At 52.9% G+C, this 24051-nt stretch overlaps 1 protein-coding gene across 1 annotated transcript; it reads right to left on the bottom strand.

Annotated features, from left to right (window-relative positions):
• Positions 1-576: 576 nt before the first annotated feature.
• On the bottom strand, positions 577-17557 carry Dusp8 (dual specificity phosphatase 8). Its single transcript, XM_048458281.3, has 7 exons — positions 17320-17557; positions 12219-12541; positions 10659-10797; positions 5519-5685; positions 4697-4856; positions 4304-4427; positions 577-4089 (listed from the first exon to the last, which is right to left on the bottom strand). Exons 2-7 carry the CDS (start codon positions 12447-12449, stop codon positions 3006-3008), a joined length of 1905 nt encoding a protein of 634 aa, XP_048314238.1. The 5' UTR covers positions 12450-12541; positions 17320-17557; the 3' UTR covers positions 577-3005.
• Positions 17558-24051: the final 6494 nt, after the last annotated feature.

Raw genomic sequence — 24051 nt, 5'->3', positions numbered from 1 at the left:
TGGGAGGGAGTTGACAAATGAACTGGGCTCTTGTGTGTGCACATGTATATGCAGTTTACACGTGTATGTGTGTAGAGATCAACCTAGGTGCCATTCAACTTGTGTTCTGAGACATAAACAAGTTGGCCTGGGGCACCAAGTAGGCTAGGCTTGGCCAGGGAGCACCAAGATCCTTCTGTTTGCCTCCTACTACTGGGATTACAAGTGCAAGCCAGCGTACCTGGCTTCTGGTGATCCAACTCAGGTACGCATACTTGCCCAACAAACACTACTGACTGAAGCATCTCCCCAGTCTGCAAACTGATATTTAAACTGATATTTAAAACTAGTTACCTAGTTTTCAGTCACAAAAAAAGCAGATAATAAAATGGGTAGTTTACACCCTAGGAGTTCATTCCAGGTCCTATGCCCCTCTATACCTGGTCTACCAAGGATAAGCCTCAGATTCTTCCCTCTGCCCACTTTGCAGGCACAGCCTACCAGGCCCTTGACTCATGGAACCTCCAGACTGCCCCTGCTCCCAGTGTCCAACCTCTCCCACAACCAGCCCTAAGAAAGAGGCAGCAGAGGCCTGGGGAAAACATCGTTCTTATGATTTATTACAACACATTGTTTCAAATACAAAAGGAGGGATGGGAAAGTGCGGCCTCATGGGGAAGGGTCCCAAGGGGGAAGCTGGCACCCTGGTCCTTGGGTAAGGGACCAGCTACCTCTCTTATACTGGACTTTCCAGAAAACAACAGGAGGGGGCCAGGTGCATTCTGGGTCATTCCAGTGCCAGGCAGTGACCAGGTATGGGGGTAAGAGAGCAAGAGAGGCTCAGGAGGATCCTATATCCTCCACACCTTGGACAGTGGGTGAAAAGCCACCAGGGAAGGCCTGTGCTCCACCTCTCTCCACCCTGTACCAGAGCAGGCAGCTGGGACCTTATCCTCCATCTTGTCTGCTCACTTTATGGTGACCAGGGTCATGAGTGAGAACAGAGACAGACTGAGGCTAATGAGCCCCATGTGCCCAGGATAGATGCCATATCTCCACGAAGAGAAGGGAGGGACCAGACCCAAGGGGGATCTTTAGGGTCCAACTGGTGGCCACATACTACTGTCTCCTGGACAGCAGTAGGGTAAGGGCAAGGAGGGGGAAGCCAGTGCATCCTCCACACCCAGGGTCACCTTAGAAATTCAATGACAGACAGGAGGGAATTTACATAATTAATAATAATAATAATTAACCAATAATAATAATAATAAATACTTAAACCTCTAATCCATAGATTGCAAATACAACAATATCTTATTTTCTCAGGGATCAGGACGGGTGGGGTCAAGAGAACTGGAACAGGACTTTTGCTTAAGGAGAATGACAGGAACACAGGGTAGTGGTCAAAAGAACAAACAGAAGGACACAGCAAGGGAGGCGGGGTAGAAAGGTGCCATCCTAGGTCTTTCTCCAGGACTCTGTCCTGCCCCAGCTGCCTATTACCGAGCCCCTGGCTTCTTCCTTGAAGGACAGCCCCACTCATACACTTGAGGAGATCTTAGGGCAAGGATCCCTATTCTGCCTCAAACCTTTGGATCCCAAATGGTCCAAGAGGATATTCAGCAAGGGTGGTTGGTACTTTTCTCCTGTCCTTGCTTCTAGATTGGCTCTGAGCCAAAAAAAAAGAAAAAGAGAAAAGAAAAAGAAAAAAAGCCACCTTCGGTGGAGGCTAGAATCTCATCTTGAAGACAGTGGGAAAGTACCCTGGGAAGGGAGCACACGGGGTGGGGGGACTCCCTCCTGAGAAGCCCCTGTGGGGATGGGGTAGTCACCAAGGACTTCCCCAGCATCTCTGTGTCTAGATGGGGTATTTCTCTGCTTGGAGAGAGTTCTCCCAAAGCTGAGGATTCCCACTTCCTGGAAACCCAAGGGCTTGGTAGGTGCTTGACTCCATCTGTAAGGAGGCCTGCTCCAGAGGCCCCTCAACCTGCAGGTGCACCTGAATTCCAAGTCCTACCAGGGGCAGGAAGAACCTAGAAGGAGAGAGTGAATCTACCCCCATTTATACTGGACCCAGAACTCCCCCCTGACCAGCAGAGCTAGCCCCTGCCAGCCCTAGCTAGCCTAGCTGCCCCTACCTGCAGCATTGGGCAGTACCCCAGTCCATGCTGGGGGGTCTACTGGGCTTCCCAATGGGCAAGAGCATCTGCAAAGGAAAGCGAGAATTCTCCTCTGAACGGCCTCCTGGGCCCTTTTGAGGAACTGGACCTCACTCTTGCAGGAGTGTGAGCTCTTTTGTCTACTCCATCCTTGCCTTGGGGGCTACCTCATCTGGCTCTCAGAACCCCCCTCCTTGTCCAAGTCTCCCTGAAAACTCTGGTCCATTGGGCCCAGTGCCCACCAACACCTGCCAAGGAACATCCCTGGGGTAATGGACAGGCAGAGAGGGTACCCCTATACCACTAAGACTTGGCAACTTGAGGGGTGGGGGGGGGCTGCTAGTGGGGCCTTCTGCAGGGACACTAGGGTCTCCCCCTCCCCTAACCTATCTATGGCTTTGCTACAGAGCCCAAGACATGAAAGACAGAAGAGGAGAGACCAGGAGAGGAAGGAAAGGAAGGACAAGGGGTTTGCGGCTCAGTTTGTGGCAAAGAAGGGTTATCTTTCTCCTTTTCCCCCTTTTCTTATGTAAAAAGTGCAGGAAAGCAGGGCAGCTCTTTGCAAGGTCAGTACTATTTCCAGAGGGGAGGGGGGAAGGAGGGGCCCAGGCCTGTCAATCCAGTTTGGGATTGAAGGTGGCCTCATATTGCTTAGAAACCTGTTTCAGTTTAAATATCAGACAGTAAAAACAGAGCTTGAGGACCGCCCCGCACAGTTGCCAGATCACTAGCTTAAATAAATAAAAAATTGAAATATTTACTTCTTGATAAAAATTGCAGTAAAACCATTTACCTTTCTGTGTGTTATATATAATATATATTTATACCTGGCCTAGCTGGAGCGGGGGCTCAGGGACTCCTGAAGGGTCACGATACTTCGATGACCTCCACACTACCCGAGAAGCTGGCTTGCTTGCCTAGAGCTGCCAGCTCCTCGCCACGTGCCCGCCCCTCCACCATGCCCTCTTCGAACTCCATCTGGCAGCTGCGCCTCTTGAACTGTGTATCTGAAGCAGGCTCCTCAGGCCAGCCGGTCCGCACGTCCCGGGGTTCAGCCCGCAGCACCTCCCGCCTCCGCAGATCACCGCTGCTACTGCTGCTGCTGCTGCTGCCACCCGGTCCAGGTGCACCAGCACTCGCCCTGCCAAAGGCAGAGAACACGGCGCTCGGGCCCTGAGCGCCCTCCGGGCTGAAGCACCAGGGTCCGTCCGGCGACGGTGTGCCGGGGGAGTCCAGTGGCGGCACCCAGCCCCCGGGGCCAGCCGGCTGGCCAGGGCCGGGTAGTCCGGGTGCCGAAAGGGCCGAGAGGCCATGCCGCGGAGTCTGCCGGGCCGTGTCTCCAAAGTTCAGGCCTAGGCCATGAGCCGGGGAGCGGGCGGGAGAACTGGCCGGGGGCCGTCGCCGGCGGGGTCGTGGACGCCCCTCTGGAGCAGAGTCTGGGCTGTCCGGACTGGGCGAGGGCAGGCCCAGTGTCCCCCCAGACGGGCTGTCCAGCTTGCAGAGCTTTGGGGCTTCGCCGGGGTCTGGTGGGCCAGGAAAGTCAGGCCTCCTGCTGGGTGCATAGGCTGACTTGATGTCCAGGGAGAAGGAGCGCTTCAGGCGGTTGGTGTCCTGGAGGCGGTCAGAGGAGAGGTGCAGGCCACGCAGGCCCTGCTGCAGTGCGCTGGTGGCTGGAGCTGTGCTGGGGATCAGAACATCCCCTCCAGCACTTGGGCTGGCCTCCTTGGCTGCAGCGGCTGCCTCGCTCCCAGTGGCAGCGCTCTCTGAGGTAGATGGTGGCAGCCGGGGCAGTGGGATGCCTGCTGCCGGGCCCATGAGGGGCTCAGCGGTCCCCAAGTGAGGTCCATCACTCTGCAAGACAGCCAGCAGCTTCAGACTCCTCTCGTACTCCAGCAACTGGCCCAGGAAGTTGAAGTTGGGAGAGATGGAGGGGCGCCGATCCTTCACAAACCTGGACAAGCAAGAGAAATTTGTGAGAACAGGCTTGTGCTGATTTTCCCCCTATGCAGCACCCACGGCCACCTTGAGGTACCCAAGCTTTGTGTTGGGTTCTGGTTTTCCCTCCCTGCCAGGGCAGTAGTGGGTGGAGAGAGGAAGGGAGGGCAATGCTGTTAGCCATTGGTTGTGGAGTTCCAGGTCCCTAGGACGTGGGAGGGGAAGAGTACCTGTATGCGTCGTCAGAGGACATGCCCATGGTTTTCATGATGTAGGCGATGGCGATGGTGGCAGAGCGAGAGATGCCAGCCAGACAGTGAACAATGACTTGGCAGCTGGACAGCTTGGCTTTATCTGGGGGCAGGTGGATGGTGGAGGACCAGGTGAGGACTGAGATTGCACTATTCCTCCCTGCTCAAGGTTGGCCCCTACCCTCCCTATGGCAGACGGTGTGGGTGACTTCCCAAAGCCGGGTGTCCCCAGGAGTAATCCTTCCCTCTGCCCACTCTTCCCTCTAGCCAGCCTCCCCATCCCACAGAGACAGACACACCCTCCCCTCCCCTCCCCAATCCCATAGAGCCAGCCTCCCCTGCCCCATAGAGACAGACACAGCCTCCCCTCACCGATGAACTCAATGGACTTGTCCAGCCAGGGCAGCAGCTTTTCACAGTAGTTGTCGTTGATGGGGATGCGCATGAAACGGCTCTCACAGATGAAGTCCGGTTTAGGGCAGGAGTTGCTGGCATTGAGGACATAGCTTATTCCATTTTGGGTCATCAGATCCTGGAGGGGTAGGAAGATGGGTCAGAATGGGGTAGCAGAGAAAAGCAAAGCCCCCTAGAGGAGGAGCTGAGAGTCTCAGTCTCTCTCTCTCTCTCTCTCTCTCTCTCTCTCTCTCTCTCTCTCTGCAGAATAGAAGGACTCTAAAGTCTTGTAATGCTCCTGAGCCTCAGATTTTGTTCAGAATCTTGCTATATGGAAAAGACTGGTCCCAGGAACCCCTTCTCATCTCAACCATTGAGCCCACTGATCGGTACAGGAAGGATGGCTTCTGCAAGCCACACCTACAGAATGCATTGGGCTCCCAGGAATTTTATGGTTGCCTGGGCGGTGCCTTCATCCTTTCCCCTCCTCGCCATTTTTAAAACATGGGATTCTTTCAGAGCTGGCCAGTGGCCCAGTGACAGAAGCAGTTTGGCATGTAGGCTTCCAGCGCCCCACCACAGAGGAGTCCAGGAGCCTGCTCTTCCACCTAGCCTCATTGGGTTCCTCCCTGGGCCATGCTGTGGTCCAGTGGGTTGGGGCTCTAGGTCCTCCTGTGGTCCCACCCCATACTCACCTATCACCTGCTCTTCCCTTCAGACTACCTTAGGACCTAATTCCAGATCCCACCTCTTTACACCATCAGTGGTTCAGCGGTGCCCCCCCCCCCCCTGTGCACTCACCTTGTTCAAGACATCTTTCTGAGAGCCCAGGTACAGGTGAGGCAGGATACGGGTTAGGCCCACACTGGGCACAGGCAGGCAGGGCTGAGAGAGGCTCATGGATGGTAGGGTGGCAGGTTTTCCCTCACAGAGGCCTGGGAAGCAGGAGGAAAAGGTGGCGAAGCCCCCTGTGGGAGGAGACACAGAAGGCTTTTAAGGAGGCTGGCCAGCCAGGACAGGAGAGTTCCTCTGGGCTTAACCACACCCTGTGGACCCCAAGCCCATCCGGATTCTGGCCTAGCACCTGGACTCTTGCTGGCAGGCTCCTTGTCCTTCTCTCAGCACTGGGGGCTGTGCTGCTGTCCATTTAGAGCAGGCACCTACGCCCACATTCCTCCTCAGGCTAATTAGGGACTGGCTCAGGGGCATGCCTTTGATGCCCATAAATGTGGGGTCAAGGTGGCCTGTCAGTACAGCACATAGAAGCCAGACAAGGGACAGCTCAGACCTTATCAAGGGTCTCTTATTCCCCAGGTAGGGCAAGGCAAGTTCTTTTCCAACCCTTGTACATCACTGGCCTGGGGCCAGGCTGGCACTTAGCCTCTCTCCATGCTGATGCAATCCCTCCCTGACTCTAGTTGGCTGGAAGCCACAGGCCTGGACTCTAGTGCCAGGCCTGGGAGGAAAGGGCTTCTGAGGTGGGGCCTCTTTGGGCATGACATCACCCACTGGAATTGCCATAGCCCACAGGGCATTTGTGGTTCAGCCATGGCTCCAGTCTACCAAGCAGGAGATGACAGAGAAACAGGGAAGCCTGCTCCCAGGGGACAAACAGCTTGCTCCCTGTTGCCACTGTTTAGATACACCCAAGATCGAGACTCTGGGATAGGGAAGGAAACCCCCCCCCCCACCATTTTGAGATGCCCAAGCTGGTACATCTGACTGAGTGACCTCAGGCAAGGCATGCCTCTGGCCTCAGTTTCCTTATTTTGCCTTCCATACAGCATTGTTGACAGACTCAGAAAAACACAATTATAAAGAGGTGAAAATAGACCCAGCCACATCTAACCTGGCTGGGGTTCATCCAGAAACCAGCTCTTAGCATGGTGAGGTGAGCTCAGCAGAATGGGACTTCCTATACTCCATGATGCCAAGTTCTGACAAGCAAGTGAGCTCAGTGTCTGGTCTCAATCACACCATCCAGGCACAGGACGCCTGGGCTAAGACCCAATGTGTCCCATGGGAGGAAGTGAGGATAGGGTTCTGGGCGCATGTGCGTACATACACACACACACACACACACACACACACACACACACCCTGCTTTTCCCAGTCTTGAAAGAGGCAGGTGCTAGGACCTGGATAATCCCTAAGAAAAGAGAAGCTTCTACCTTTGCCCCCACACTGGCCCAGCTCATAGACAGTATGCACAACCCCTCAATCAGCGCATCTGATGTGTTGCTCCCTACTTCCTCAATGAAATCTTATCTTTGGTGGCCTTAGAGGAGAAGGTGGTGATAGCAGCAATGCTGCCACTTACATTCCAAGGGGAGGCTGAGCTGGGCACTGTGACCACTCACGGTAGGCCCTAGAGGGATGGTGCCTCCGCACAGCCTGTTCCATAGATTACAGCTCCTTTGTTACTTGGCTAGAAGCCTGGGTCTTAGTCTTTCCTCCACAGCATGTCCAGAGAAGGAATTCTACAAGAGACCCCTGTCCACCCTACCCACAGGAGGGAGGTTCAAATGTTTCTGCCAAGTATAGTCACCCCGGATTTTTCAGAACCTTAGAAAGTTCCCAGGCTGGGCTGAGGCCCTTGCACACCCTTCCAGAGTCCTTTTATGGACTCCATTTCCCTCAAAAGTCTGAGGCTTTAGGTATTTGGGGGCTATCCCAGGCTATGTGAGTGGCTGGAAATGGGGGGTACCAAGGTTGAATGAGTGTGTCTCAGCTATTCGTAAGTCTCTGGGGGGGGGTCTAGAAAATGCTCAGACCATCCTATAGAACATTCCCATACACAGCCCCTACTCCCTGAACTTGGGAGGCCAGAGACAGTGCCATCATCATGCCTGACGTTTACAGGGAAACACATATAGAACCATGTATTTACTTGTGCAATGAACTTGGCACAGTCCGGGCAAACAGATGGCCAGGTTTGCTCTGCTCTTATTACAGCCATTTCTGCCCATCAGGGTCTGGGACATGTCAGCATCTCCAGGCTTCAGAGCCTGTTTGTTTCATAGCTGTGACATCACTGGCTCACATTCCACAGTGATAGTACAATGACAGGCCGCACCAGCTTCTGGCTAAGGGTCTGCCTGCTGTTTAAAGAGCTAAAGCCCCTTCCTTCCTCCCCCTTTCTCTAATAATGCACACTGTGATGGTTAATTGCTAACTCGACAGAATATAGAATCACTCAGGAGAGGCTTCTCTGGCAAGCGTGTAGGGAGTTATCTTGATTATGTTCATTAATGTGGGAAGAGCCATCTTAGTTATGAACATAACCATTCCCTGGGCAGAGGATCCAGGATGGTACAAAACACAAAAAGTGAGTTGAGCAGCAGCCTACCCACATCTGCGGTTCTGTTCCTGATTGTGGACGTGATGTGATCGGCTACTTCAGGCTCCTGCAGTCTTAATTTCCCCACCATGATGGCTATACCCTTACGGGGGAGCCAGATAAACCCTTCCTCCCTAAGGTTAAATTTGATTAGGTGTTTAACACAGCAGCAGCAAAGAACTAAAGCATACTGAGATCTAGGTTAAAATTCTTTCCTAATAAACTCTAACTTTACTTGTGGTGGTGTGAATAAAAATGGCTCACACAGGCCCACAGGGAGTGGCACTATTAGGAGGTGTGGCCTTGTTGTTGGAGGAAGTGTGTCACTGAGGGCAGGCTTTGAGGTTTCAGATGCTCAAGGCACTCCCACTGTCTCACTCTTCCTACTGCCTGCAGATCCAGATGTAGAACTCTCAGCTCCCTCTCCAGCACCATGTCTGCCTGTGCACCACTCTGTTTCCTGCTGCACTTCCTGCCATGATGACAATGGACTAAACCTCCCAACTGTAAGCCAGTCCCAATAAAATACTTTCCTTTATAAGAGTTGCTGTGGCCATGGTGTGTCTTCACTGCAATAGAAACTCTAACTAGCCAGGTGGCCTCTAATCCCAGCTCTTGGGAGGCAGAGGCAGGTGGATCTCTGTGAGTTCCAGGCCAGCCTGGTCTACAGACTGAGTTCCATGATAACCAGGGCTACATGGAGAAACCCTGCCTCAAAAAAAAAAAAAACAACAAACAAAACACAAAACAAAACAAAACAAAAAAGGAACCCTAAGGCACATCCCCCTAGATAACACCACTGCAGGCGCACTGCATGGGGTTCTCAGGACCCTCTCCTGATTGCCTTCACTGGCCATCTTCCCAAGCTTCCTGTGAGTACCAGCCAGAGGGTGATGTTTAAAAGCCTGGCCTCTTTTGTATTTGGCCAGGGGGCCAAAGAACTATGTGTGTGCTGTGAAATCACCCCAGCCCCTGCTCGGAAGTCTGCTTCTGATTCTACACTAGTTCAATAGGGACCGTGTTGATGTGGTGTCACTTTGAGTCTGTCTCACACTGCCTTGACCAGGACTCCCCCCTTCCCTAGCAAACTGTCTGGGCTCAAACTTGGCAAGATAGACATCTAGAACTGCAGAGGGGGCTGGATAGAGCACAACCAGGTCCAGATGAACCCTTTGGGAGGATCCCAGACCAGGACTTCTCCAGCCTCCAATATTGTCCTTGCCCCTTGCCCTTGGCCCAAGGGACAGAACCTGCCAGATTTTGAGCTGTCCTGCTAGGGCCAGGGAGGGTGCTGCTCTGGAGCCCTTCACATTTTCAGAAGAACCTCATGCTTCCATTCATGACTAGGGTGGTGAGTTAGATACAGGTGGTGTTCCCATAGGCCTAGTGAGCTTATAAAAAGGTCCAAACTCCTCTTCCTCCCAAACTAAGCCCAGAAGGCTGGAGTTATGGTACAGCTATGCGGCTCATGATTCCAAGAATTCTCAAATGCACAATAAATCATGAATCCTACCCAGGCAGGCTCAGCATCTGCACTGATACCAGAAATGAGGTGCGTGTGTATATGCATGTGGCTGATATCTTGGGCTCACAGTACATAGACACACAGCTATCTTTTGACCATACTGGCCCAGAGCTTGATGCCACATAACTCAGATCCAAATAGACACTCACCCTACCCATGATATTGAGCCTCCAAACCACTCAAAGCCCCTCAGGTTGGGTTCATCTACCTACTAGTCTGGCTAAAGCCGTCCAGGTCCTCTCAGCCTCCCTCTCCGGTTGGGCTAGATGTCATAGTGCTCATGGGACTCTGGGGCCATTGAACTGGTCTGGCTACCCACCCACTTATTCCACTCTATATGCAGCGGGTGGGTGTGGAGGATACTCCATCAGCTCTGTGCTATGCAGAGGCTACCAGCATGGGCAGAGGGCATCAGCAAAGGGCCTAGATTCCAGCCAGCCAGAGTAGGCATCCTGGAACAAGCCCACTCTAGCAGCTATTTAGGAATCTAGGCTGCCTCTCGGGGAGGTAGAATCTACAAAAGCCCTTTCAGCCACGGCCCGAGGGTGAGTGTGTCTAAGCACATGGTTGAGAGTGGGAGTATGAGACATGAGTCAGCGGGTGTGTGTGACTCTGAGTAGGAACTGGAGGCCAGCTGGCCAGACTGCTTTTGGAGCACAGGTAGTCCAGAGAGACACTCTGCTGGTCCCTTAAGAAGCAGCCATGATGGAGTAATGAGATAACCTGTGGCCAGCTGGTACCTTGTCTGAGTAAGGTCCTTGGTGTGTGACAAGTTCTGGGACAGACTAAGGTTTTCAGGAGATAAAGTCTTCACTTCCTCTCCTTGAGACAGGAACAGGTTGTAGCCTGGGTCCCCGGCTCCCTTCCTACCAAAAACATGGTTTTGGGGGAGCTCCTGCTTGTCTATCTCTTCTGCTATTGCAGGCAGAGGTGGGTTTTGAGAACTCTAGAGGTGTTCTTACTGTCCCAGTAATTCTGCTTCTCCTCTGACACTCCTCGTCCTAGCGAAGTGCATGGGGAGGGGTGTTTGGAAGGGAAGGTATATCCCACAGCCCTGGCCCACTCCTGACGTTCACCTGTGAGGATGGCCACGCTGTCGAAGCAGCCGTCCAGCTTGCTGAGCAGGATGGACAGGAAGCTGTCTGCTGCCAGCACACTGGCATCTCGTGTACTCTGGTCATACACTACCACATCCTGTGGTTCTGTGGCATCCACCTAGGGGACCATAAGGGCAGAAGTTAGGCCATTTGAAAGATCGAGGTGCCAGAGGACAGGAGGCAGGGGCTGCTGCCATCCTCTTTCTCACTCCCTTGGCTAGGCAGAAAAATCCATGGCTCCACCAACAGGCTTTGCACCAGACAAGGACTAGGGATTGGGGATGGCTTCAGTTCTAGGCAGCCATGTCCCTCATGGGTAAAAGTACCAGAACTAGAAATGTTAAAGAACACAGGTGGGCATCATGGGGCCCCAGAGAGCACATACACAGAGCCTGGGCTGGCTCCTAGGTTTCCTAGAAGACCAGTACCTCTCTTTTCTTTTTTGCTGCCCCGCAGCCCCTGATGGAGAAACTGAGGCTGTAACAGGACTCCCCTCCCAAATATCACCAGGTCAGGAGGCAGAAACTGGGAGCTGGGGTTATTCCTCTCTTTCTCCCCACTGTGGTGGCCTTATGGCCAGATGTTGAGGGGCTTTTGCTCAGACAGGCTGATGTCTCTGCCTCCCAAGCACACTCAGCCTTTAAGCCAGCTGAGCTGTCAACCCCAGGCCGGATGATGTCATCAGCAACCAATAGGATTACACTCTGGCTGAAATCCTCGCTGGGGGTGATTAATCACTGGATTCCCTTCATTGGCACCACAGGGAGCCAGTTCTGGCCTTGGAGTGGGGGATTCCCGACAAGCGGCACCCCACCTGGGCTCTCTCACTTCATAGCTTGAGTCGGGCAGTTTGGAGGCTGAAACCCTCCCAAAGCCTCAGTTCCATTGGCAGGTCTTCTAACCCAAAGGAGGTGGGAGCAATTGGTAGTTGGTGCTATCCCAGGCCATACATGCTCCTGGATAGGTTAGTCCCTCTCCAGCTGCTGCATTGGATAGACCTGGGGAGAAATTGGTCCCTTCCTCTGTGGAAGGAAGGTACTTCCTGGGAGTCACAGAGAACATTCTGGGTCACTGAAGACTCTGAGAGGTGGCAGGAGGAATGGGGAGGCTAGTGAAAAGGTCTGACTAGTATAATCCCCTTAGTTACCCGCTCCTGGCCTCACTACAGTCAGAGTGGCCAGACCCAGCTGTCCCTGTCCTCAGAAAGCACCAGCCTACTGCACCTACCTTGGTCTACCCGCTGTGCAATCCCACTTCCCTTATCCATTCAGCAATTCTCCCTCTGACCCTGCCTTGAAGATGGGTAGACAAAGGGGCTTCCCCCAACACTTCTAGAGGAAGGTCTCACTAGAGGGGACTGCCCTACAGCACTCTCAGCTGTGACCCCCCAAGAAACTCAGTTTGGAATTAGGGGACAGAGAAGGGGATGTGCTTCATCAGGGTACCAGGCTTAAGGAGTTCCAGTTTCTTTCAGAAGTGACAAGTGCTCAGCAATGGTCAGCCCCAGGGATTACATATGCAATGGTGGAAGACAGGTACCTGGCTGCGTGTCGATGGCTGGATGAGCTCAGCAATGGTCACTTTTCCCTGCTGAAGGCGCCGCTTCACTAGCTTGGAACAGCAGATATTCACAGAGCTCAGCACATGGCAGCTGTTGTATTCCACGAAGGACCGACTGTCAATGACCAAAGGGCCCCCGGGCCCGCCACGCAGCAGGCTGGCCAGTTTCTTGGCATCCATCACCTTCCTCGGGAGCCGATCCCCAGCCATGGTGGGGTGGTAGGCAGTGGGGAGAGTGACCCTTGAAGTGAGGAGGGCGTGGCCTTGCAGCGTTCTGGGTACCCTAGTACATGGCTCCGGACCTGAGGGAAAGGTGAATGGTCAGCAGATGGCAGGATCTGAGTAGCTACAGCTGACTCCCAGGCAGCTTCTCTGTTTGGCAGCTGGCATGTCCTTTGGGCCCTTCCTTCTGGATGGATGAATCAACACCTTACCCAGTAGAGTGAATGCATAGAAGAGACTCTGACTACCCCGTACTTCTTGTGCAAGGCTGAGGACAAATAAGGATCCCAAAGGAGGATTCTTATTATGGGCACTGGTGTGCACCTATATCTGTGCTTTCTAGAACCTCTGTCCTGTTGGTCTCTGCATTTTCTTCTTCCCAGGACCCTAGGGTACAAAGCTTGTCTCTCTGCTCTTTTTCCAGCTAGGGATTCTCCGATCTCGCCCACTTTCTTGACACAGTGCTGCACGGCCAATTCCTAGAATCCATCTCCAGGAAAGGTTCTTTAAGCTCATCATCTGGATGCTGGTATATAGGAGGGCAGGACCACCCTCCCACACCCCATTCACGGGCTCCCAGAGGCTGAAGGCCAGGTGCTTGGGAGCTTCTGTTTTCACTGCTACTGTTGTGTGCTGAGGTTGGTGCACTCTACCCATTGCACAAAGGGGATGGGTGCTGTCAGCTCTAAGATGAAGGTTGGGTATACAGGATGCTTGGAACTGCTGGGCCTTCTGAATGGCCCTAGAGGGTCTTGGGCTGGGGAATGTGTGAAGAAACTGGAGACAGATGGCATCCCTGACAGATAGAAGCCCTGTCAAGCAGACTTGACGACCCTCATTTGTCAGGGGCTGTCTCCCCTGCAGCCCCCACCACACATGCAGTGTCAGGACAATGAGTTTGCCTTAAAATGGGAAAAATTGAGGCTTGAGGCAGTGGGAGGTGAAATAGTACCTCCCCCATCTAGCCTCACAAATCTAGTGGGGTAGGAAAGAACTTAGTTCTTTAGACATTCCCTTGAGCCCTCGCCCGGCATAGCCCATTCCCAATCCTCCCTTGCAGCCAGGGATTCTGGGGTGAAGTGTCCTCTGGCTTTCCTGGGGCCCTGTGGAAAGCCTACACGGAGCTGCCATGCTGGTGCAAGGGCACAACTTCCAGGACCTGGGCAGTACACAGTCAGTGGGGGCTTTGGGGTGCTAATCCCTGATATCTATGTGTGTCCCAGGCCTCTCTGCAAGCCTTCATTGGGGAGCCAGGCCTGGAGCAGTCACACAGAGGAAGCTCAACAGAAAATAAACTACTTGTGTAAATGGTCCTCTGTCTGATGAAAGCAGTCTGATTTAACGCCTATTTTAGCTGTTTGGGGACATTTCCTTGAGTTCTAACCAGAATCTTGCATGAGGGAACAACAGGCTAATGGTCAGGACCTGGGTGAGAGGAAGGAGCAAATCCTCCCACTAGCAGGGCTGGACAGTAAGTCTAAAAACCCAGGTCTTTGAGAGGACCATAGTGCAAGATGCTGGGGTACAGAGGACCTTTGCGGTTCCCTTGGCTCTGCCCCCCAGCAGTTTCCGCCTCCTCCCAGGTGAGTGGGATGGATTAAATGCATCAAGAGAAGCAGAGAGCAACTAGTCCAGAGAGCTAGAAGACGCAGCCCTACCCTCTGTAGCAGCCCTCGAACTACTGTGAGGGAAGCTGTGCTGGGGGTGCACCCTCTGGAGACCCTCATCACAGCACAGCACCTCTAAGGAGCTGCGGCTGAGGATGGCAGGGAAGGGAAGCCTGAGCACGTGAGAGGGAAGGGCAGGGGGGAGCTGGTTGGTGGCAGGTGGGATGGGGGCAGCTTTGTTTAGGCCTGTTACCTGTCCTTTCCTCTGCCTCCCAGGGAATCCTGAGAACCGGAGCTGAGCCCTATTAACCATTACAGTATTGTTATTTGCAGCGGAGGGGGACTCATTAGCAAGTTAGCACCTCCGATGTTACCATGGCAACAGCAGAGGTGCCAGGCAACGGCTGCTCCTACTGCAGCAGCCACTAAGCAGGCTGCTCCGCAGATCAGGCAGGTCTCCCTCTTCTATGCTTCCACTCCTCCATGGCAGGTGCCCAGTAGCCCCGACCTATCACTTAAAGACAGTAACAAAGCCCCTTATCCCAACCCTGCCCTACTTGCCTCTAATTCCCAGGACCCAGCCCCACACTGCAGCTCACTAGCTCCCCGTTCCTCTGAGACCATCAGTATACTGCACTGCAAAGATTTGGACGAACCCCCTCACACAGGTGCTGGTCTTCAGTAGCACATCCTGACAGCATCTCTTTGTACCCTCACCCTGGCTTCCTCAGTGTTGGCCATCAGGCCTAGAATTTACTGGGGCTAGAAATAGAGATGCAGGGTCAATTCTGAGGTCAGCAGGGCACAGATAGGCCAGGCAAAATCCGAGCAAAGCATATGCTCCCAAGTACTCCCTGCCCAGTCCTTCCCAGGGAGAACACCTATCGGTTGGCTCTTCCAGAGCCTTGAACAGGGTCGGGGGTGGTCAAGAACCCTCTATGCAGAGGTTGTGGACCTTCATCAAAGGATTTTGAGCCAGGAGGCAAGCACTCCTGAGTCCAAAGTCAGGGTTAGGAAACCTCTCCCAGGCAGGCTTAACCAATGACCACACCCCTCAGGGAAGTCTCAGACAGCCCCCATTGCTGCAGGCCAGGTCCACAGCCCAGCCATTGTGGCACTGTTCCCTGGGCATAGGAACACATCCCTTTGCACACTGGCAGATGCATGCCTTAGTGACAATCCATCTTGTCCCTGAGTGCAATTATACATGTGTCAATGTGTCCATCTGCACATACATACGGCATTACAGTCTCCTGGAGAGAAAGACTGAAGTATACAGTTGCACGTGCATCCTTGTCTTCTATATACCAAAGCTCCTGGTGCCCATATACCAAGTGCCAGTCATTCACACTGGGGTTTCCATACAGCATGTTCCAGTTCCTGAGTCCTTATGTGACCAACCAAAGCCCAAGTTCCCTGGGTGGCATCCTCACCAAGCTACTTCTTTCTCAGTGCCTAGTAACAAGGAATTCCCTCCTTCTAGAGATGATTGCCAGGACCATCAGTCTTTGTAAGACTGGGTCCCTCCCACAGTGGTCTAGCCTGAGCATCCTTGCCCATAGTCAGGCAGCGCTCAGGAAAAGAGTCAGCAATTAGGGGCTCAAGATATGAAGATACCAGCTCACTGTCACAAAAGGCACTTCTGGAGCCTGGCAGAGACCATCTGTGGGGGGGGGGGGTCAAATTCTCCTGTATGGCAATTGAGCCCATGGCTCCTCTAGTCAGGCTCCCCTGTACCAGGGGACAGAAACATTGTCTCGGGCAAATGGCCAGGACAAGAAGAGACAGAGCCTGAGAGAGCTGTGGTTCTGAGAGGTCCAGTCAGAGTTCTTTGGCTCACAATGGTTGTTAGAACCACAATATAACTATTTCTTCTGCTGTGGGCTCAACTTCTGTCCCTGTTTTCTCTGTGAGCTGCATATCTGAGTCACTCCATATCCACAGATGTACCAAAACACCTGTCCATTTGAAACTTCAGGGCTGGGACATCAGCATCAGCCCAAGGAGATGCTGCCAGGAGCCCTAGATACATTGCCTTGAAGCATCTTCCTGCATCTATATTCAGTCTCCCCTCAAGTCTCCCCAAGGGCACAGGGCAAGAGGGAAAGAGAACCTGCCCAGCAACTCTCCTGAGGTCTCTAAGCTGACTGCAGCAGTCAGACATAAAGATGAACCTACAGCTCCTGGTCACATGATCTGCTCATCTGTAGCAGGTGCTTGTTAACCAGGGAGTGGATGCACAGGGACTCTGACCTCCTTGAGCAGAGCCTGGCATCCTAGGCTACACTCACCCACCCAGCTACCCAGCTACCCTGGGGGACAAGCAAGTGTGAGGGTGGGTCTACAGGTCACGGAATTTCCATTCTGAATGCACTCCCACAGTGAAAGAAGCTGTGCCCCTGGTCTGAAGCACCCCCACTCCCACCCCAAGCTGAACAACAGAGCACTGCAGATGCCACACTGATCCCCCACCCCCATCACTGCATCACCCAGAGCTCCCATCTCTCTGCTGCAGAACGCAGCACACCCTGTCAACAAGGAGTCAAAGGCAAATTTACCCAAGAGGTTGGATTTAGTGGAATCTGGGCCTGTCTTTACCCCTCCACCTGCAAGGATTGGCCCACAGGTACCCGTGGCGACTGACTGGCCGCTCCCTCCCAAGGTGGGCAGATAGGACAGGGAGACAGGCTGCAGAGGCGGTTGTACGGGCCCCTCCCCCAGCATCGCGCCTGCAGCCTCTGCGTCGGGTAAGGATGTTCTTTATCCGCAGAGGCCAATGGAGCATCCCGAAGTGGGGGTGACCTGACAGTTATCAGAGAGCCGGAGAGGGGGGGGGTCCTAAGGTCTTCCCTCCAGACACGGAGCCTACCACAGGCCGGAGCCGACCTTCTGGCGTTGGAGGTTTTGCATCTCGCCGGCCGCCAGCTGCAGCCGCGGACGACCTTCTCCAATTCTGGCCGCCAGCGGGGGCGCCTTGCAGAGATTCTCAGCGATCTGTGCTGGATCTCAGCCCTCCCCCACGAATCCCTAGATCTCTAATGTACGTCTCTCCAGATAAGAAGGAATGCGCAGAGAAAGACGGCTCAGGACGGACGCGGATTCGCAGCGCGCGCAGTGCGCAGGGCAGAGTCATCACTCCATTCTTCGATGCTCCAAAGAGCCTCCTGCAGGGCGCTCACCCGCTGAAACCTCCCGGACGCCCTGGGCCCGTACCCAGCTCCGAACCGAACCGGTGCCCGCGCCCGGCTCACCTGGCTCTCGCTTGCCGTGGGGGTGCCCCCGACGTCGGTGCCGCGCTCAGGGCACCCGTTCTGTCACGAAACCCATGGGCCCGTCGGGGGCCCGCGCAGCCGGGGCAAGGGCCGGAGAGGCGCGCGGGGCGCGTCGCCGCCGCCGCCGTCGTCGTCGCCGCCACCGCGGGGAGCGCTCGCTCGGGACGGAGCGCGCGCACTGCGGTCGGGCACGCGCGCTCACGGCGCGCATCCCAGCCCGCGGCTCGGCGGGCGCGGCTGGCGGCTCTGGCCGGGCTCAGCGTCCGGCGTCCCGCGTCCGGCGTCCGGGTGGGGCGGGGGTCCGCGGAGCCGGCTGGGCCACCGCGGGAGCCGCGAGTGACAGGCCCGGGGCGGAGGGCGGGGCTGCCGGCGGGGATGAGGTCATGCCGAGCGAAAAAGCCCCTGACGTCACCTGCAGCCAATCAGAGTGGGCCGCTCGGGGGCAGGTGACGTCAGCGGAGCGGGCGCTGGGTGCGGAGCCCTGGCGGCAGCCGTGGGTCTTTCTGCCACCGCCCTCGGTCCCCTGCACCCCGCGCTCCTCGGGCACCGGTTCTTAAAGGGGCCACGCATGCCGTGGCTCCCACCTCCACACCTCCAGGAAGCCTTCCCAGCCAAGGGCTTCTGGTGGCTCCAAGAACCCTCAGCCTTGCGCCACTCTGATCTGTGCCTACTGTCCCTGTGTGCGAGGGTCTTCCCCTCCCGGACCGCCTAGACTGGAGCTGTTGTTGGTTTCTTTCCTTCCCCTAGCCTTTGTTCATGCGGGGAGCTCTCCAAAAATGCGCCTCCCTAGCCCCGGTGCGGCCCGGGCACGCGCTCAGGGAGAGCCGCGCCCGCGAAGCGCCCTTACCTGCGGCGTCCACGTTTGTCCTCTCCACGACCCCTGGAGGTGGGAGCCCAGCTCTCCACCTTGCGGGAAAAGCTCCGAGGCGATGTGGTCTGCCTCAGGTCACTCATCCCGAGAACACGGGGGTGGAGGGTGGGGGCGGTGCTCCAGACCCACCGATGCTCCCCTGGCGGCTCTGCCCCCTACCTATGACATTCAGTCTTTGACGCTTCCAGTGAAAAGCCAGCTGGAAACAGTCCTCTGCTCCCACCCCGACATCTCGAGACCCTGCCCACCGGGGACTGTCGACCTCATCCCACTGTGCGAGCACAATCACGTGAGCACTCAGAACAAAACATGGGTAATTACAACTAGGGCAGAAATACACAGGGGTCAGGCAGATCTGAAAGGGGAGTCTTGGGCGACCCTGCTCCACCTGCAAGCAGGAACCACTTGCATCCTTAGTTTTCCCTCTCCTCATGATCTCATTATACAACATAAGTTGGCCCAAAACTCTGTATTGCATCCCAGGCTGGTTTCAGCCTTCCCAGTGCTGAAATTACAAGCACCTACCACGATGCCAGGCTGCTTCAGATATTTCAAAAAAGTGTCCCTATCTTGGTTGCTGGATGAATGAATAGTGAGATGACCAGATAACATGAATGCCCTGTTGGGGGAGCGGGGTGGGGGGTGTTCTGAACTTCCCCCTTGGAATACAGCCTCTCACTAAGTGAAAGAAAGAGCTTGGGAGAAGGCTGGTTGAATGAAAGGTCCCAGAAAGGGAAGCAGACACAGAGGAACCGTCTTATGCTAGTGTGGGTTCGGTGAAGAGTACCACAAACAACAATGGATGCTGGGCAAGGCTCTGCCGGGACCTTCTCCTATCCCCTGCTGCATCCCATCCTGCTTGGCTTGGCTCACCACAGGTGTTTAAAAGCATCTTGCAGAAATCTCCCTGTGTAGCCCAAGGGGAGTCTGGGAGTCTAGCCTGGAATTAATACAGGTTGGAGGGAAGAGGTGTCTCTGGCTCAGAAATAGCACAAAATAAACAAACAACTTGTGAGTGCTGCCAGGAAGGAAGCATGAGGAGCCCCAGGGATGCTTGGGGTTGGCACTGGGTTCAGATCTTTCTCTCCCTGCCTCAGGCTGGGCTCTGAATAGAGGCCTCAGACCGCTGGAGATAACCCTTGAAGCTGAAGTTGGCCAACTCCACTGCACTTACTCAGGTCAGTGTTGGTGTGAGGATTGCTGATGTGCTGGCTTTCTGCCCACTTTGAGCCCAAGGAATGGCAAGGCAGGGATCTGGGAAGGGGGAGCAACTCGGGCTGAGACCTGGACAGGCCCAGGTGGCAAGTGAAGTGGGACATGTAGGTTCCTGAGGAGACAGCAGCAGACCTGAAAGAACGAGAGCGAGAGCGAGAGCGAGAGCGAGAGCGAGAGAGAGAGAGAGAGAATGAGAACTGGCTTCTCACTCTAGCAGACCCAGGAGGAAACCAGTGGGGACGCTGAGAGGGTGTCCAGGTGAGGAGGAGGAATGTGGCAGGGTATGAGCTGATACTCTGGGAGTGCCCATTAGATCTCTAGTTATGCTGGGGCAAGCAACAGGGCACAGGCAACCTGGAGGTCCTTCTGGAAACCCCAGGTGGGTGGGGTGGCCAGCAGCCGGTCCCCACCCTTCTGAGACTAGACACAATATCATAAATGATATAATCAGGTTGCAAAAATTCAAAGTATTTCAAGTAAGTTTATAGTTTTGTGTTGGGACACACTATGGTCATTTTGGGGCACATACAATTTGTGGATGGGCTTGCTAGGCTCTGTCATACAAATAGCGCTAGTTATGTACCCTTTCAGCACTACCTGCTCTGCAAACCTACTCCTTCTCAGTGGGGTGCTGGGTTCTCCCTGCACAACTTGTTCCCTCACATCCCCAGTAGTGTGAGGCAGTCTTCTGGAGTGCTGGTCACTGGAGTATATATTCACAAACTGAGTGGGAATTAGAAGTGTCTGGAGCGAGCAAAGCAGCCTCAGGGTGCTGCTATCCTTTCTGCTGGATCCAGTAGCGACCTCTGTGCCAAGGGAGGATAAGATCCAACCTCTGGCGGCCCTGTGGGCACTGGAGTCCGCAGGTGAGCACACCACACCGGCGCCGGCCTGATGACACCTTCTGGAGTTCCTTGTGTTGACAGGACCCTACAAGCGCTAGGGGCTCGCCCAGACTGAGGCAGTCCTGGCTGCCTCAGAATGCGGGAGTTGTTCCAGCCGGGTCTGGCAGGTGCAGCAGGCTTGGGTCCCTCTGCTTTGTCAGCGCGCGCCCTCTGCCGCCCACAACAGTACGCTGCGCAGGCTGGCCGCCTGAGGTGTAACTAGGAGGTCGCCCAAGGCTGACCTCGCTGCCTGGCAAAGAGAAGGGAAGGTTCAGCTCTTTGTTTCAGCCTGTGAGGCATGGGAACCATTCGCACCCTGGGCTGCTCAGCCTGACGTCTAAGAGGAGCAGTAAATGAAATGTTAATGCAGCAGATGACCCTTTCCTGACTTAAAAAAAAATGTATTATCATCATTATCATCAGTGTGGCAGTGCCAGGGATCCAACCCAGTGCCTTGTGTATGCTAGGCAATCATTTTGTCACAAAACCACACCCTCCACCCTTATTTTTAAATTATATTTTATGGTAAAATATACATCCACACTTTCAATATTGAAGAGCGCAACCCAGACGCCCTGAGAATATTTGCTATGTATGGCCACTACCATCGATCTGCAGAACTCTTTGTCTTCCTACAAAACAGATCAGTGGTCCCTACTAGAATTTATCCTCCTCAGCCCCATGTGCCACCGTTCAAACTGATCGTTTTCTTTTTACTTTAAAACGGATGATGTTCATTCTTTTTATTAGTTAAATTTATTCATTTATTTTATATCCCAACCACAGTTTCCCTTCCCTCCTGTTCTCCCCCTACCTCTCATCCCATCCCCCATCCCAATCTACTGCTCCTCTGTTTTTGTTCAGAAAGGGGTAGGCCTCCCATGAGTGTTAACAAAGTACAGCCTATCAAGTTGAGGTAGGACTAAGCTCCTCCCCTTTATAAAGGCTGGGCAAGGCAATCCAGTATGAGGAAGAGGTTTATTCCTTCCTTCTTTCTTTCTTTCTTTCCTTCCTTCCTTCCTTCCTTCCTTCCTTCCTTCCTTCCTTCCTTCCTTTCTTTCTTTCTTTCTTTGTTTTTCGAGACAGGGTTTCTCTGTAGCTTTGGAGCCTGTCCTGAAACTAGCTCTTGTAGACCAGGTTTGCCACAAACTCACAGAGATCCACCTGCCTCTGCTTCCCGAGTGCTGGGATTAAAGGCGTGTGCACTGCCTTTAATAAACACTGCACGGCTAAGAGGTTTATTCTTATACTTTATTTTTTTATTACTTTTAACTGACGAAATGGCTTTTATTTATTTATTTATTTATTTTTAATGTATATGCGTTTTTTTCTGCCTGTAATGGATAAGCACCATGTGCATACAGTGCACTCAGAGGCCAGAAAAGGATGCCAGATGCCCTGGAACTGGACTTGTAGACTGTTGTGAGTAATATGTAGGTGCTAGGAACTGAACCAGGGTCCTCTGCAAGATCAGCAAATATTCTTAACTGCTGAGCCATCTCTGCAATCCTCCTGCTACTGTTTAAAGTTTAAGGTTAGAATGTAAAGTTTAAGGTTAGAATGTAAAGTTGTGGGTTCATTATGGTATTTTCATACACACACCACCACTGCCCTTACTATCCTCTTGTTGGCAACTTTTCTTCCCCCAAATAGCTTCCTCTGCTTCCCTCACATGTATTCCATCTTCTTCTCTTTCTCCATCCCAAATCCCTTAAGGTCCCTTCTCATTGTTCTTATTTTAGTTTGTGTGTGCTCACATGGGCATGTGGTTTATGTGCCCTTGTGCGCAAGTGATAGCTAAAGGAGGATGTTGTATATCATCATTTTTCACCTTATTCCTTTGAGGCATGGTCTCTCTCAGAATCTAGAGCTCCTACTTTTCTAGATAAGCTAGAAACGAGTAAGCCCCAGAGATCCTTCTCTCTTTACTCCCTTAGTGCTGGGGCCACAGGCATCTAAGAAACCTTGTTACATGAGTACTTTGATTCAGACTCTTGTCCTCATGCTTGGGCAGTGTCATAGTTAGGGCTTCTATTTCTGTGAAAAACACCATGACCATGACAACTCTTGTAAGTGAAAACATTTAATTGGTGTGGCTTGCTTACAGTGTCAGAGGTGTAGTCAGTTATCATCATAATGGGGAGCATGGTGGCGTGCAGGCAGATGTGGTACTAGAGTAGTAACTGAGAGTCCTACATCTTGCAGGCAACAGGAAGTCGATTGAGACACTGGGCGGTATTCTGAGCATAGGAAACTTCAAAGCCCATCCCCACAGTGACACGCTTCCTCCAACAAGGCCATACCCGTGCTAACAAAATTACACCTCCTAGTAGTGTCATTCCCTATGATATTATAGGGGACAATTATACTCAAAGTACCACATTCCACTCCCTGACCCCCAAAAGCTTGTAGCAGTATCATCATGCAAAATTTAGTCCAACTTCAAAAGTCCTCATAGTCTATCACAGTCTAAACAAGGTTTTAAAGTCCAAAGTTCAAAGTCTCTTCTGAGATTCATGCAATCTCTTAACTGTAATCATTTCTAAAATCAAAACAAAAAACAGATCACATACTTCCAACATATAATGGCACAGGATATACATTACCATCCTAAAATGCAGGGAAGGGAGTATAGTGAGGAAATACTGGACCAAAGCAAGACCAAAAACCAGCTGGGCAAACTCCAGACAGACTGCAGCACTCTTCTTTCTCTTGGGCTGGTTTTACTTCCTGTTAGCAGCTTTCCTTGGCAGGTATCCTACAACTCTGGCATCTCGAACATCATGGGTTCTCTACGGCAATCCAAGCTTCAACTTCACAGCTTCACACAATGTCCTCCCCACTAGACCTCCATTCAGGGACACCCCTGACACATGCCTCGCCTCAGAGACTTTCTTTAGGTGTGGAGGCAAATTCCATAACCTGTTTCTTATATCCTTAATTCTAAAGCCAAAACCACATGGTTAAAGCTGCCAAGTTCTGCTGCTTACTGGGGCTGGAACATGGCCCCTTCGTTCAATTGCATATTTACCAGTTTCCTGTTCTTCACTATTTAAGCATGGCTATCCTGAAACTTGCTCTGTAGACCAGACTGGCCTCAAATTTAGAGATCTGCCAGCCTCTGCCTTCTTAGTGCTGGGATTAAAAATGTGCCCCACCACATCCAGCTCTAAGCTTTTCTTTAATTCCTTTTCACAAATTGGAAATTTCACTGGGTGGGATCTTGCCCTGAGGTCACTACTCCCTTAATTCCATTTCTTAATCTGTTTATCTCCCCGAGCACATGATTTAGCTCTAACCCTCTTTCTGGTACTCTTTTTCTCCTTAAAATCGACATTTTGTAATTTATTCAACTCAGTTTGCTCCTTTTCATTATAAATCTTCATCAGAGTTACCACCAATAACTGAATGACAGAGTCTATACTAGGCTGTTTTGAAATTTTTTCTGCTGATGGAATTAATCCAAAACTCTTCACTTTAGCCTCAGGCAGATTCTTCTGACAAAGGCAAAAACAGCCACTTTCTTCACCAAAATATCATAAGACCAGTCTCTAGGCCACATGCTAACATTCTTCTCCCTTGAAACCTCTTGATCCCCACAGTTCATCAAATCACATTCGGCACCACTGTCTTCCATGCTCCTACTAGTATGGCCCATGAAACAGCGCTTAAAACATTCCACTCTTTCCTAACTCAGACCTACAAAGTTCATATTACTTCAAAAAGAACATGGTCAGGCCT

The sequence above is a fragment of the Myodes glareolus genome, chromosome 7 (genome assembly GCF_982192425.1).
Source record: "Myodes glareolus chromosome 7, mMyoGla1.1, whole genome shotgun sequence".
In the NCBI taxonomy this organism is placed as follows: Eukaryota; Metazoa; Chordata; class Mammalia; order Rodentia; family Cricetidae; genus Myodes; species Myodes glareolus.
This window is presented reverse-complemented; position numbering and strand designations above follow the sequence as displayed.